Here is a 13,473-nt window from a genome sequence, read left to right as displayed (position 1 = left end):
AACCTAAATGCTCTAAATCAATCAAGAAACGTTTCGGTATTCAATGGAATCGAGGTACGGTATATTGAATACATTTAGGGCACATGTTACATCCGTCACAAAAAACAAAACAAAACAGAACTGAAAACAAAGAAGCAAATAATGAATGTCGACTGTCTGGAAAGACAGCCGTCTGCTGACTGAGTGGCGTGACGTAAAAAAGCCGTTATTTTGGCAATGACGTCATATCTTAGAAGGTGACAAAAAAATCACAATAAAAAGGGCGATAATCCAGATAAAATAACGTTAAAAGCTGAATAAACTATAAGTTTTAGCGACTAATCGGAATTATTATAATAATTGTAATTGTACAATTTATATAATAACAGACAGCTTTATGGATGACATTCACTAGGTTTATTAACTGCAACGTTTCAATGAGGTTACTCTCACCGTTATCAAGCAATACTGCAACGTTTCAATGAGGTTACTCTCACCGTTATCAAGCACTTTTGGATTGTTGTAAATCAATTTACTACTGTACTCGCTAAGACAGTTTAAATACATGTAAAAGAAATTGTTTGACAATTGATAATAATGCGTTAGTGCTCGCCTATGGTAGTGAACAAGTCCCATGACAGTAATACGCCATGTACTTATAATTTATGCTATCAAAGTGGAGATTGCTCCAAGACTTCTCAAGTTTTATGCATTTAGCGAATGGGGTAGTAATAGGTCTCTTATCTTATTGGAAAAATTAACATAACTGGTAACACTATAAAATTGCATCATTTCAATTAAAGAATACTTGTTTATCTAGACAAGCATAAATTAACCTGTTAGTTATATTATGCTCTAATGGGATTACGGCTCAGCAAAAGCTCGAGAAAAAAACCCACATTTCGACCTTGAAAACAGGATTTATTTTGCAATTTAAATCAGCATTGGTGATGGGCTTCTGATATCCAATATTTAAGACAAAATAAACATTTTACCATTGGTACACGAGTCATGTCAAACGGTGATATCATATTCTTATTTGGAGAGCATGCGCAATAAATAATATCGGTGTTGACTGGAATAACCAGACGCTAGAAACTGTCTTGCGGTTGAGACTTAGGCGTATTTCGCCGAACATAACTGATGACAATTCACAGTAAAACGGACACGATTGAATGTAAATCAGTTATATAAATTCATATTACATTATTATATGTGTTGCGACTCATTTGTGCCAATTTCTAGGTCCAAAATATTAGCGATTTAGCTCCTTTAAGTATTAGCTAACGTAATTCAAGAGTCAGTGCTTTTAAATGTAGTTATTATCGTTATCAATCGACATAACAGCTTGATGAACACACTAACGTATTGTACCCTCGATAAAAGCTATGTTAGGCACAATCTTCACCCCTCGCGCAGATTGCAATCTGCGCTGTCGTCCTGCGCAGATTGCAAACTGCGCTTATGAAGCTGGCGCGCAGATTGCCAGCTTTGCGCTGTTACCCCACGATGTTTTTAGAGATATTGTAGTGTGTCAGGCGCAACTATATATTATATTATATATGACCTGCGTCCTATGGTCTTTGTAGTGAAATAATTTTCAAAATCACTGCATAATTAGAGTGTGTGCTTAGAAAATAAGATTTTTAATTCTAGTCAGCAGTGTCTCATAATAATAATAATAAAAAACTTTATTTAATAAGGCAACGTATTTAGTTTGCAAAAAAAAAACAACAAAAAAACTAATCTTCCATAGGTCTTTCCTAAGCTACAAAGACATATATACATGTAATATCAGGATAAATTCAAAATAATTTGAAATGCAATAGCATTTTAAAGTGGGGAGTTTGGGAAGTCACTCCCGAACTCCCAAACTACAAAACATATACATTATACAAGTAGAATATAGGAAGAACACTATAATTACACACAAAATAAGATAGAATGCAGTCGCAAGTTAAAAATAATAAGTATGTCATCAGTTGAATATTATGGTTCCTTCTGTGTGCAAAATAAATGAGTTTTCAGTTTAATCTTAAAATTTTCAACATTTTTACACATCTTTATATCAAAAGGCAGATTGTTCCATAAAAGACATGCAGAATAATGAAAAGTACGTTTCATGGATTCCGTTTTGCATTTTTGAAGAAAAAGAGATTTACTGGTCTGTGAACGGAGCAAGATATCCGTTTAGGAAACAAGAGATTTTTCAATAAAATAGGAATTTAGATAAAGTTGAGTATTAAATGTAATAATTTTGAATGATAAGACAATTTTATTGTAAAGAATCCTCTGTGTAAGGGTAAGCCAACCGAGTTTAGTAAATAAAGAGGTGGACGGAGTTTCAATCGGTGCATTAAGAATAGTTCTTGCTGCTCTCTTTTGTAATTTTAAAAGAATGTCTAATCTACTTTTGGTAGCATTTTCCCAAATAATAGAGCAATAATCAAATATTGGTAGTATGTAACTGTTATAAAACAAAATTCTTGTCTCGTAAGGTAAATGATCTTTTATCTTATTTAGGAGAAATATCTTTGATGCAAGTTTTTTTGAGACATATCTGCTATCTGTGCTTCCCAATTAAGGTCTTGGTCAATTTGAATTCCAAGTAATTTTGCGGTAGTAACCGTCTTAATTTTCTCACCATGGAGTGATAAAGTTAGGTTTTCTGATTTTTTTTTGTATTTTGATGAAATCAGCATTGATTTTGTTTTCGAAGGATTGATTACCATCCCGTTGTTTTCACACCATTTAGCAACCAAATAGAGATCATTTTGTATATCATTGGCGATGGATAAAAATATCTTTGTGTGAACAATGCAGGGTACTGTCATCACCAAACAAATCTATCTGACTTGATTCAATATTGAGTGGGAGATCATTTATAAAAATAAGGAATAGGAGAGGACCCAGGATCGAACCTTGTGGAAACCCGTATTTGACTGTAGTAATTGAGGATGTAATTGATCCTAAACATACTTTTTGCTTCCGTGAGTCAAGATATGATTCATTCAAAATTTGTGAATTATTATCAAATCGATAAAGATGTAGTTTTTCAATAATAACCTTGTGATCAATGAGATCAAATGCTTTGCTAAAATCAAGATAAACTAGACCACTCATCGCACCATTATCGATAGCATCAAGCACGTGACTGAATGTCAAAAATATTTGCTGTTGTGTAATAGTTTGACCGATCAAAATTACTTTAGTAACGAAGTCTTAGAGACCCTCTATATGAAGAGAGAGCACTGGGGGTCTCTAAGACTTCTTTACTAAAGTAACTGACCTATCGCAGCTGTCAATCAAAATAATAAATCAACCAATCCGATCTATATGGTCTGACGTAAATAAAAGTATTTCCGGCAGACCTCAACCACCAACCTGGCATAATGGTAAAGAGATGTGCTTGGCGTACGTGTAATTCGAACAGACTGACGGAGGGTAACCTTTATTCCTTTCCCAAAGCTTGGAAGAACAAGCGATACCAGACGATGGGTAAGTTGATGTGGACGACCAGTTAAACGAAGAGATGGGTTTAGTAATGGGTGAGCGGAGAAAAGCAAACATCTTTTTGTTTGCACTAACTTACTAAGGTTATTATATAGACTTTTTTGCCTACTCTTTTTTTTTTCAAACAAAATACACTCGACCATTTTCATCATTATTTTTCTTAGGTACCGGTAGGCCTTATCTTATAGGATAATAAATGTGATTGTTTTTACAATGTGACATTAAAATGTCAGTATTTCCTCTCAGACATTTTATAAATTGATATATTCATTCGGTTATTGCACCAGGGCAGAAGTGACAGTCAGTAGAAACAATCTTGTTCATAATATAATTAATATAGTTGATCTTATTTGACTGTAACTCATATATAGGACTATACTACAGAACAGGTCTGCAGGCTAAATAGTTTGGGCATGGGCGCAGGACCCGACAAGGACAACTGTCTAGTCGTTTGGATGGGATGAAAAACCGAGGTCCCGTGTACATATTGGTGTGCACGTAAAAGATCCCTTGACAGTTGGAAATCGATAAAAGAGTAGGCCGTAGTGCCACTGTCCGGGAAAAATTTCCCTCATGGCACACTGTATGGCGTATACCCGTTTTCATTAGCCCAGTTCAGAGCAGAACAGTAGGACGTTAAACCCCATTTCATTTCATTTCGGGCATGTGCCTTAAGTTTGATTAAGACGTTAACAAAAAAAAGAGAAGGCAGACAAAGCAAATCAAGTTGCCAATTAAAAACTAGATAGTAATTATCTACGAGAATGAAATGGTCATGTAAATTTACTTATATTATGTATCATAATAATAATATTCTTATTATTTTTTTTCATTTTTCATCCAGATCCCATCGCTGCACTGCATTATGATCAATGATCATATTGCTCAACCAAGACCACCACCTAAACCCAGTTCAAGTAATTTTTTTGAGAAACCTGCAATAGTTGAATCAAAGGTAACAAATGGGTTTATCAGCTTTAGAATGATTATTTCCTGTCACATGTGCTCACAGTATTCATACGAGGGCTTAGAATCACTGTCTTCTGCCCTATACTGGGGGTTTGGGTTGTCGAATGGTTAACACATGCATTTTAGATCATAAGGGCTGTCAGTGAGTCAAGTGGGGTGGTTTCGAACTATTCGAACCAATACTTGTCTGTGGCAAGGCCAGTCTGTCAAACCACGTGGGTTTCCTCCGGGTCCTACAACGTGGAGCGGGATTATTGAAAAAAAATTGGACAATTTATCAGTCCAAAATTGCCCTATCTAGTTTGTGTCGACACTACAAACTGCTCTATATCATTTTAGATGTATTTCATTTAGATCCTGCTATAAAGTACACACATTCTTTATGTAACTGTAAGTTATGATAATAGCATGAAATTAAAATTGAGAAAATTGTGTTAATGCTGTATTTTTTTTGTATTAATGGCTAGTCTAATTATAATATTTATTGAAATTAGACACCAGGTTTTAGCAGCAAACAATTAAAATATTTTACTGCCGTATTTACAAAATTAGTCTCTGGTATAAAAATTTTGAATATAATTAATTATTTATGTACAAATTTTATATAATTATGAATTTCTTTTACAGAGTTTCTATAAAGTCAAATCAAATTCAGAATAAAAACGGTGAAGAAAATGCTTTGATTAATAAAATGGTACAGACAGAGAATATATGCTATAGACATTTTATAGACATATAGATTTTTTATAAGATATGGCTGTAAATGTTCAACATAAAAACATGATTATTTTGAAACAAGTTGCTGCGTGGTTTCTTTTTCGGGATATATTCTCTCTATGCAGAATCCTGTCTTGTAAAAGTGACAAAGTTGCAAAATTGTGCCCCAGTTATGAGAAGTTGTCCCTGAAATTGGCCTGAATCTGAAACCAGTGAATATGGTTTCTAGACAATTTATATTCATCATCATTTTGAATTATACTATTCAAAAAAAGTAGGGGATATTTGATTTTTAAGTGTTATTAAAGTCACCTAATGAAACTGACGAAGAAACAAATGACAAAATGAAATGAAGTTCACATTCATCGATTTATTCCAAATGATCGTTAGACTAAGTAAGGCACAGACTGACCATTATAAGGGTAAAATGATACCCGGGGTCAAACAGCAAAGTTACCACAGCATCACAACCAAGTCAGTAACGGGTAAACCCTCCTCTGTTTGCCAAACAAGCATTGATCCGACGTGGCATACTCCTAATGAGACGTCTAAGGTCATTTTGGTCCAGATTGTCCCATTCCTGTTGCAACGCAGCAGCAAGTTCTTGGACATTGGCAGGACGTTGTTGACGTTGACGTAACCTCTGTCCAAGCATGTCCCAGACATGCTCGATGGGGGAGAGGTCGGGACTCAGTGCTGGCCAAGGTAATGTGGTGATGTTCTGTTGTTGGAGGTAACCTGTAACGATCCTGGCCCTGTGACATCTTGCGTTGTCATCCTGGAAGATGAAACGGCGGCCATGACGTCGTGCGAACGGCACAACATGGACTGCCAAGATGTTGTCCCGATTGTACTGGCCTGTAACACGCCCTGCAACAACATGTAAAGCCGTTCTTCCAGCAACAGTGATGCCTCCCCACACCATAACAGAACCACCCCCAAATCGATCATGTCTGATGACGTTAACGTCTTGGAAGCGCTCGTTTCGACGACGCCACACCCTCCTACGTCTGTCCAAAAAATCAACAGTGAACCTTGACTCATCTGAAAACATCACATTGCTACAGCGTCGATTATCCCAGTGTTGACGATCCCTACACCAACGACGTCTTGCCTGAATGTGATGATCTCTCAAACAAGGGATCACGCGAGGACGTCGGGCGCGAAGGTGACCCCTATGCAGTCGATTCCGAATCGTCTGGCCACTCACTCTCACACCAGTGTCTGTTTGAAGACGAGCGCTGATCTGATTTGCTGTGATGACACGATTTCTCAAGGCCAAGGTACGGATAAATCGATCCTGGGCTTGAGTTGTCGACCTGAGCGTGGTCTGTCCTGTACAGATTGTGTATCACGGTATCTGGACCATAGCCTGCTTATGACAGACTGAGAAACATTCATCGTCCGCGCCACAACCGCCTGTGTTGTGCCGATCTGTAGCATGCCAAGGGCACGTAACCTTTCATTTTGGGTAAGCCGACGCATATCAAAATTTGTTTTCTGGTCACTAAAACAATTAAACTGATGTTTCCACCCTGGAATTCAATGCCACAATGACTGTAACATTCAAAGTCAGAGTCGTGCAAATCTTGGGTTGGACCCCCATGATGATCCCAAGCATCACCTGCATTCCATGCGGTAGCTATTGGTGCGTTTGGGCGTCACATGTAACTGGAAATGTTTCTTCTGTTAGGTTCTATAGTGACTTTTTTCGTAGTCATTTGCATATTTTAGTATTATGCCCCCAAAATCAAATATCCCCTACTTTTTTTGAATAGTATACAAAAAAAACCTTTCAATTTATTACATGCTTCTGTAAGTGTCAAATCTGGAGCTCAAAAAGGACATTTAATTTCAACGAGCCCAGTCTCGCCTTTATCACAAACAATTGCATCTGGTGTAGCACCTAAAAATGAAAAAGCTTGATTTATTACAAGTCCAATGTCATGAATATGATTCCCAGTCTGTTTGATATACATTTGTTTAGCAATGGTTTCGTTTGGTTGCTTATAAGAAGTGGGAACAGAATAAAAATTACTTTTGTCAAATGTGTTTTTTAAAAAATGAATTGTTAATTCTTTCTTTTCATAATAGCTCCAAAATTTGAGGCAGTAACACCACACTTTCTTTCGTTCATACAGGTCTTATTATTATTTCTTGTGAATCTCTCTATTTGTATGGCTTCATCTTGCTTTACATCTATTTATTTCCACTCAACTTTTATCTTTTCTATCTGATTTAAATCTAAGTGTACATCAACTGGTTTTGGAAAAACTATTTCACCACATTTATCAGAGTTCTCTGTTCCCGGTTGAGTTGTCACTTGCATAAGGGGTGCCTGAAATACATATTGTAATCTATTTACTGTATATATTTTTCAGGATTTCAACCGATGGACATCTTGGCCCTTGCTGTAGAAAATATGAAATTTAAGGAAGAAGATGCAAAATTAATTGTGTAATATGAAAATCTTAAATGCAGTCAAGTTTATCAAGTAGATTAAAGAACTAGTATAAACCTATCAGCACAATGTTTTAGCTGTTCAACTTTAAAAAAAGATTCATTTCAGTATTATACTGGCTTTCCTTATGACTGTTTTTTATAAGTTACCATTTGAATTTTCTAAGAATAGTAGCAGCTTAGTTTTTCTCTAGACGATCAACTTCTATTAGTGCTAGGAGGGTAATCTGAGCTCAACAGCTACATGTATATACAAATAACTATTTACATATTAAAAGTTAAATCTAGGAAATCACTTCTTCCAATACAAGTCTTCCTTCGAAAATCCAGATTGAATTCAATTTCTATCAGTTTTAAGATATTCGATTCGGTAATTAAACCCGTTTTGTTGTATGGTGCCGAAGTATGGGACTATGAATATAGGAAGGAAATTGATACTATCCATTCACAATTTTGCAAATTTGTTCTTCAAATACATAAGGGGGGTTGGATGGCTGAATGGTTAGCGTGTGCGCGCTGTATCATAAAGTCTGTCATTGAGTCGACTGGCGTGGTTTCGAATCCCCAGTTGTACGTGACAAGGAGTAGGGTCGCCTGTCCAACCTCGTGGGTTTTCTCCGGGTCCTCCCACTGCTAAAGACCCCTACGCGCAAGCGAATTATTGAAATAAAATTAAACCATATGTTAGTCCCGAAATGACCTAGTTTGTGTCGAGTGGACGTTAAACCCCATTTCTCTCTCTCTCTCAAATACATAAACTAGTTCCTGGGAAGGGACAAAAGGTGAATGTGGTGTTTTGTATATGTTATCATTCATAAAATATTACTGAATAAAGCATTATTATTATTATTAAAGATACATTCTGGTAGATGGGATAAAGAGCTGGCAGTTTTTACGAAATAGTTAAAACTAGATAATGTAAAGGGAATTTGCTAAAAATTTCAGTCAAATTGATATACTCTGAACCGAGATTTTAGCGACTGAATGTTCGGGCTAGCCTCGGCCATCATTACTAAAGTCGGTACGATAAAAAAAACATAGTCTCGATTATCCATTTCATGATAAAATCATTTAAGTAATGTCTAATTAAGTAGATAACATTTCAGGCCTAAAGAAAGACCTGCAATAGGTAGATTTATATACAAATAGTATGAAAAGCAGACAGAAGAGGATCTTGTAAATATACTTAAAGGAGCTAAATCGCTAATATTTGGGATCTAGAAATTGACACAAATGGGTCGCAACGCATATAATAATGTAATATAAATGTATATAAACTGATTTACATTCAATCGTTTCTGTTTTTACTCTAATTTCTAATCAGTTATGTTCGGCGAAATACGCCAGAAGTCTCAATTGAAGACAATCTTTAGCGTCTGGTTATTCCAGTCTAAACCGATGGTATTTATTGCGCATGCTTTCCAGATAAGAATATAGCATCACCATTTGACATGACTTGTGGAATATGTCTAGCCTCGTTCTTTGAGTCCCTTGTTCCAAATGGCACTGAAACGCATTATGGTACACGATTCGTGTACCAAAGACAAAATGTTTATTTTGTCTTGAAAACATTTTGTCTTGAATATTTGATATCAGAAGCCAATCTTTTCCAGGTAAGATCACAAGACCAATTTTGGTTTGAATTGACAAATAATTCGTGTTTTCAATGTCGAAGAATTTTGATGATATTGAGTTAGAGACTTACTGTGTGAACCATCGTAAATTTTAAACGCATTTCTTCGATTATGAACAAACTACTTAACTTTCGTAATTATAAACTTACCTGTGTGTTTGAAATCAACTCCCGTCCAATAAAATCCATTGCACAACTAAATATCCCAACGTATAAAAAAGTTCTCTCTTGACAAATTTGACTATTTACTTGTATTTTCTACTGAGTAGACGACAACGATGCTTTCGTTACGTGTTGGACGACCCCATTGCAGCTGTTGCGGGGGTGGTTTAATTTTGACAGATAGTTTGATAACCACGTGTTACAATGAAAACAAAGCGCGATCATTACGATCGTTTGAGTTTGGGCGACGGAAAATATCAACTGAAGATTTATATTGAAACCATGGACCGTATAGTCCCGTTGGTTGGATTCTCTGCCGCTCGCTCGAGACATGACGAGATCTCAATTGTCACCGGCAAATCAAGCGATGTGATATTTGACATAGCTGGATTTTATACAGATTACTTTCTCGAACTTACAGTATTCTTATATTTACATGGTAATATTTCAACCCAATAAGTTTTCCTATCCGGTAGTGACGAATTTCTCCAGTTTAGTACTTTGAAATTTCCAAATGTAGCAGTTTAAAATTGTGGAATGATCGATTTCAATATTTTCGTAGTTTTTGTAAACATTTTGGTTTTGATAAATACTCCAAATTCCCGCTTTTACGAAGGATTTTAAAATTATGAAAATAAAGTTTAGGTATAATACTGTCCGGAATGATGATTAATTGTGCAGAAGTAAAAATTAAAAGAATATTTTAGTTTGTTTTAAAACTCGAGATGTTTTTTTTTTTTAATTCACACGGGCGCGTCCGATGTAAACAAAGACGATGTGTTGATACATTTACTACATTTATAGTAGTCTATCTATGTATGGATTGCAAAGAAAAACAGAGTAGCAAGATTAATAAAAAATATTATGAATTGATTTATGTTTCTTTGCTTTTAAACTTAATACTGGTAATTGCGCGAGGGGAGGTAATTTTATTTTAGTCACGATTGTCCGGTCTATTTTTTGTTGCGGCACAGAATTCTAAAGGCTTTGTGGACGTTTCCTGTGTATCTGTTACAGTCAATGTCTACAATCAGGCAATGTGTACAATGCCTGAAATAACCAGTCAATGTGTACATTGCCTAATGAGGCCAGTCATTGTGTACATTGCCTAACATTTCCAGGCATTGTGTACGTACATTGCCTGATTAATTAGCCCAATTATTGTACACATTGACTGATTGTTGAAGAGCGATTATTGAGAAGACTAGATTACGGTCGGATGCAAAGTCAGTATTGTTGACGAAAGAAGAGTATTATAGTTTGATAGAAGAAGTCAAGGTTGTCCTAGTAGCTTGGGAGGTATGAGATCTTGCAGTGCGGAGACATTGAGAAGTTGATCAAAAAGAGAAAACCAGAATCAGAATCTGCAGTGGGTTATTTCACCCATATTGATGAGATGTTTGACATCCTAAAGCGTGAAACCTATTATCTCCAAAGATTACTTGTCCCGTGGACAGGTGGATCTTGTGGACATGCAGTCAATGGCCAGTGGATCACAAAAGTGGATCATGGTATTCCAAGACCACTTTACCAAATTCTGTGTTCTTCGTCCGCTCACCTCCAAACGTGCATGTGAAGTTGCATATCAACTCATAGATATCTTCCTGCTGCTTGGTGCACCTGTGATTTTGCAAAGTGACAATGGATCTGAGTTCACTGCCTCCGTGATCACTGAACTGAAGCTCATGTGGTCTGACTTGGTCTTGGTGCATGGCAAACCCAGACATCCACAGAGTCAGGGTTCAGTTGAGCGACTTAACTGCGATGTGAAAGATATGCCTGTAGCGTGGTTGGGTGACAATAATACCACTGATTGGCCTGTGGGACTAAAGTTTGTTCAATTTCAAAAGAACAATAGCTATCACTCCACCATCAAGATGTCACCATTCAAAGCCTTGTTTGGTTCTGACCCAAAAGTTGGGCTGCGCTCCCTGCCACTACCTGATGAAATAATTGAACGGCTTGTGACAGAAGAGGATTTTCTCCAAGCACTTCAATCAGCAGCAGACACATCGCCCGAAGCTCCTTCAGCAGAGACCTCACCCGAAGCTCCTTCAGCAGAGACCTCATCCACATCTGTGACAGCATCTGCAGAGACATCACCCGAAGCTCCTTCAGCAGAGACCTCACCCACATCTGCGACAGTATCTACAGAGACATCACCGACTGAAGCACAGCAACTTGATGTACAACATGCCAATATCATGTCATGTCGAAAGAGAGCTGCTGATGGTATCCTGACGCAAGCTGAGAGAATGATAAAGTGCAGTCGGGTAATCAATGTTGCTGCTAACCCTGGGGACAACGTGACCGTCCCCATCCCCATGGTTGATCGTGGAAAGGGTGACGCACGCAGCGTTATGGGTGTGGTTCTGGACAGAAATGAAAATGACATGTACAAGATTGGTGTACAGGCAGGTGTCCTGAAAGGGCGATATTCAAGAAATCAATTTGACCTTTGCCCCCAGAGGCTTTACACTCCCAAAGACATTACCACAGAGAAAGAAATTGGACTTAGACAAGCAGTTCAAACAGAATCAAAATGCGGAGGCCAAGGTTATACGAGGTGTAACTGTTCTAAAGTGGGAAACAGTGTGCCACAAATAAGTGTAAATGTTACAAGTTGGGTTTGTTATGTAACAGCAGATGCCACAACAGCATCAATTGTCAAAACAAAAATTGTTGACATATTTCATGGCCACTTATATCATGGTTGTAATCAAGTTGACAAGTACATGAGTATTTCACATGTATTCTATCGGGAAATCAGAAATTCATGTATTTTCATACTGTGTGAAATAAAGTCAATTCATCCTTCAAAGTGTGTATGATATTTGTCATTTATTTAGTTAAAAACAACAACTCTAGTGACAATCCTGTTATATTAATGTTTTAATCAAAGTCAATTTAATCATGAAGTACATTTTCCTTTCAAAGTCATTTTTAAAGTTAAAGTGATTTTTTAAATCAAATGATAACCGACAAAGAACCTATTAAAGTATCTTTTATATGAAATGAAGCCTATGTGATCACAGAATGAAACCTGTGGTAATCTAGTCTTCTCAATAATCGCTCTTCAACAATCAGTCAATGTGTACAATAATTGGGCTAATTAATCAGGCAATGTACACAATGCCTGGAAATTTTGGGTAATGTACACAATGACTGGCCTCATTAGGCAATGTACACATTGACTGGTTATTTCAGGCATTGTACACATTGCCTGATTTTAGACATTGACTGTAACATATCTATATACACGGTACATGTTGAAACCATTGATCGCCAGTCTATCAAATTTTATTCACAATGAAAATATCACTGATACTCGTAAAAATAAAGTCATATATAAACTAAAAATATGTTATTAATTTATCATATTAAAGATAATCATGGGTAATATTTAAGGCCCGTAAAACAATTGTAATTGTTGTTGTGCAGCATATGTGTGTTCCGAAGAAAATTATCTCATCCGAGTAGCTAATCAAATAATTAAAACAAAATATTTCAAAAGGTAAAGTTATAAAATTTGCGCAGAGATTTTACTAGAATGTAAAAGACGGCAACAAAATAAAAGAATACGAACAGTTATGTGTGTGAACGCCCAAACTCAATGCCGAGCCGAGATTTTTAGCTTTTTCTTAAACCAAACTTGAATTGTCGTAAAAGTGCCGATTTGCTATGCTGTCACCCCTTATACGAAATGATATCGCCCGGAGAGTGACGTAATCATCTTCCATATTGGTATTTTTCTGTGTCAAAGTTTGTGGGAATTCAATTTTTCAAGAGAGAATTTTTTTATTCGTTGGGATAATTAATTGTGCAGTGGATTTTATTTAACGGGAGTTGATTTCAAACACACAGGTAAGTTTATAATAACGAAAGTTAAGTAGTTTGTTCATAATCGAAGAAATCCGTTTTAAATTTACGATACATTAAGTATCGTTGGGGTCTTTTACAGGCCGATTTCTTATAAGCTGCGTCATGACGTCCCTTTAATTTAATGGTTGCAATATATGAGGGCTATTGAATTGAAGTTA

The 13,473-nt window shown here is 36.4% G+C and overlaps 1 protein-coding gene across 6 annotated transcripts in view; it reads left to right on the top strand.

The window, feature by feature from the left end:
- LOC126828369 (uncharacterized) overlaps nt 1-13,473 on the top strand; it is a 135,696-nt gene that overhangs the window by 97,615 nt on the left and 24,608 nt on the right. For 2 of the 6 annotated variants that reach the window (XM_050558140.2, XM_050558143.2), the window contains one exon: nt 7,560-8,930. The exons of the other annotated variants lie outside the window; for them this stretch is intronic. In XM_050558140.2, coding sequence (XP_050414097.1) covers nt 7,560-7,639 — 80 coding nt within the window. In that variant the 3' untranslated portion in view covers nt 7,640-8,930. Of the gene's footprint in view, nt 1-7,559; nt 8,931-13,473 lie in introns of those variants that run through there. 6 annotated transcript variants of the gene reach the window in all.

This window comes from Patella vulgata, chromosome 7 (assembly GCF_932274485.2).
Source record: "Patella vulgata chromosome 7, xgPatVulg1.2, whole genome shotgun sequence".
Lineage (NCBI taxonomy): Eukaryota > Metazoa > Mollusca > Gastropoda > Patellidae > Patella > Patella vulgata.
The sequence above is the reverse complement of the archived record's forward strand: the minus strand, read 5'-3'. Positions and strand labels throughout refer to the sequence as shown.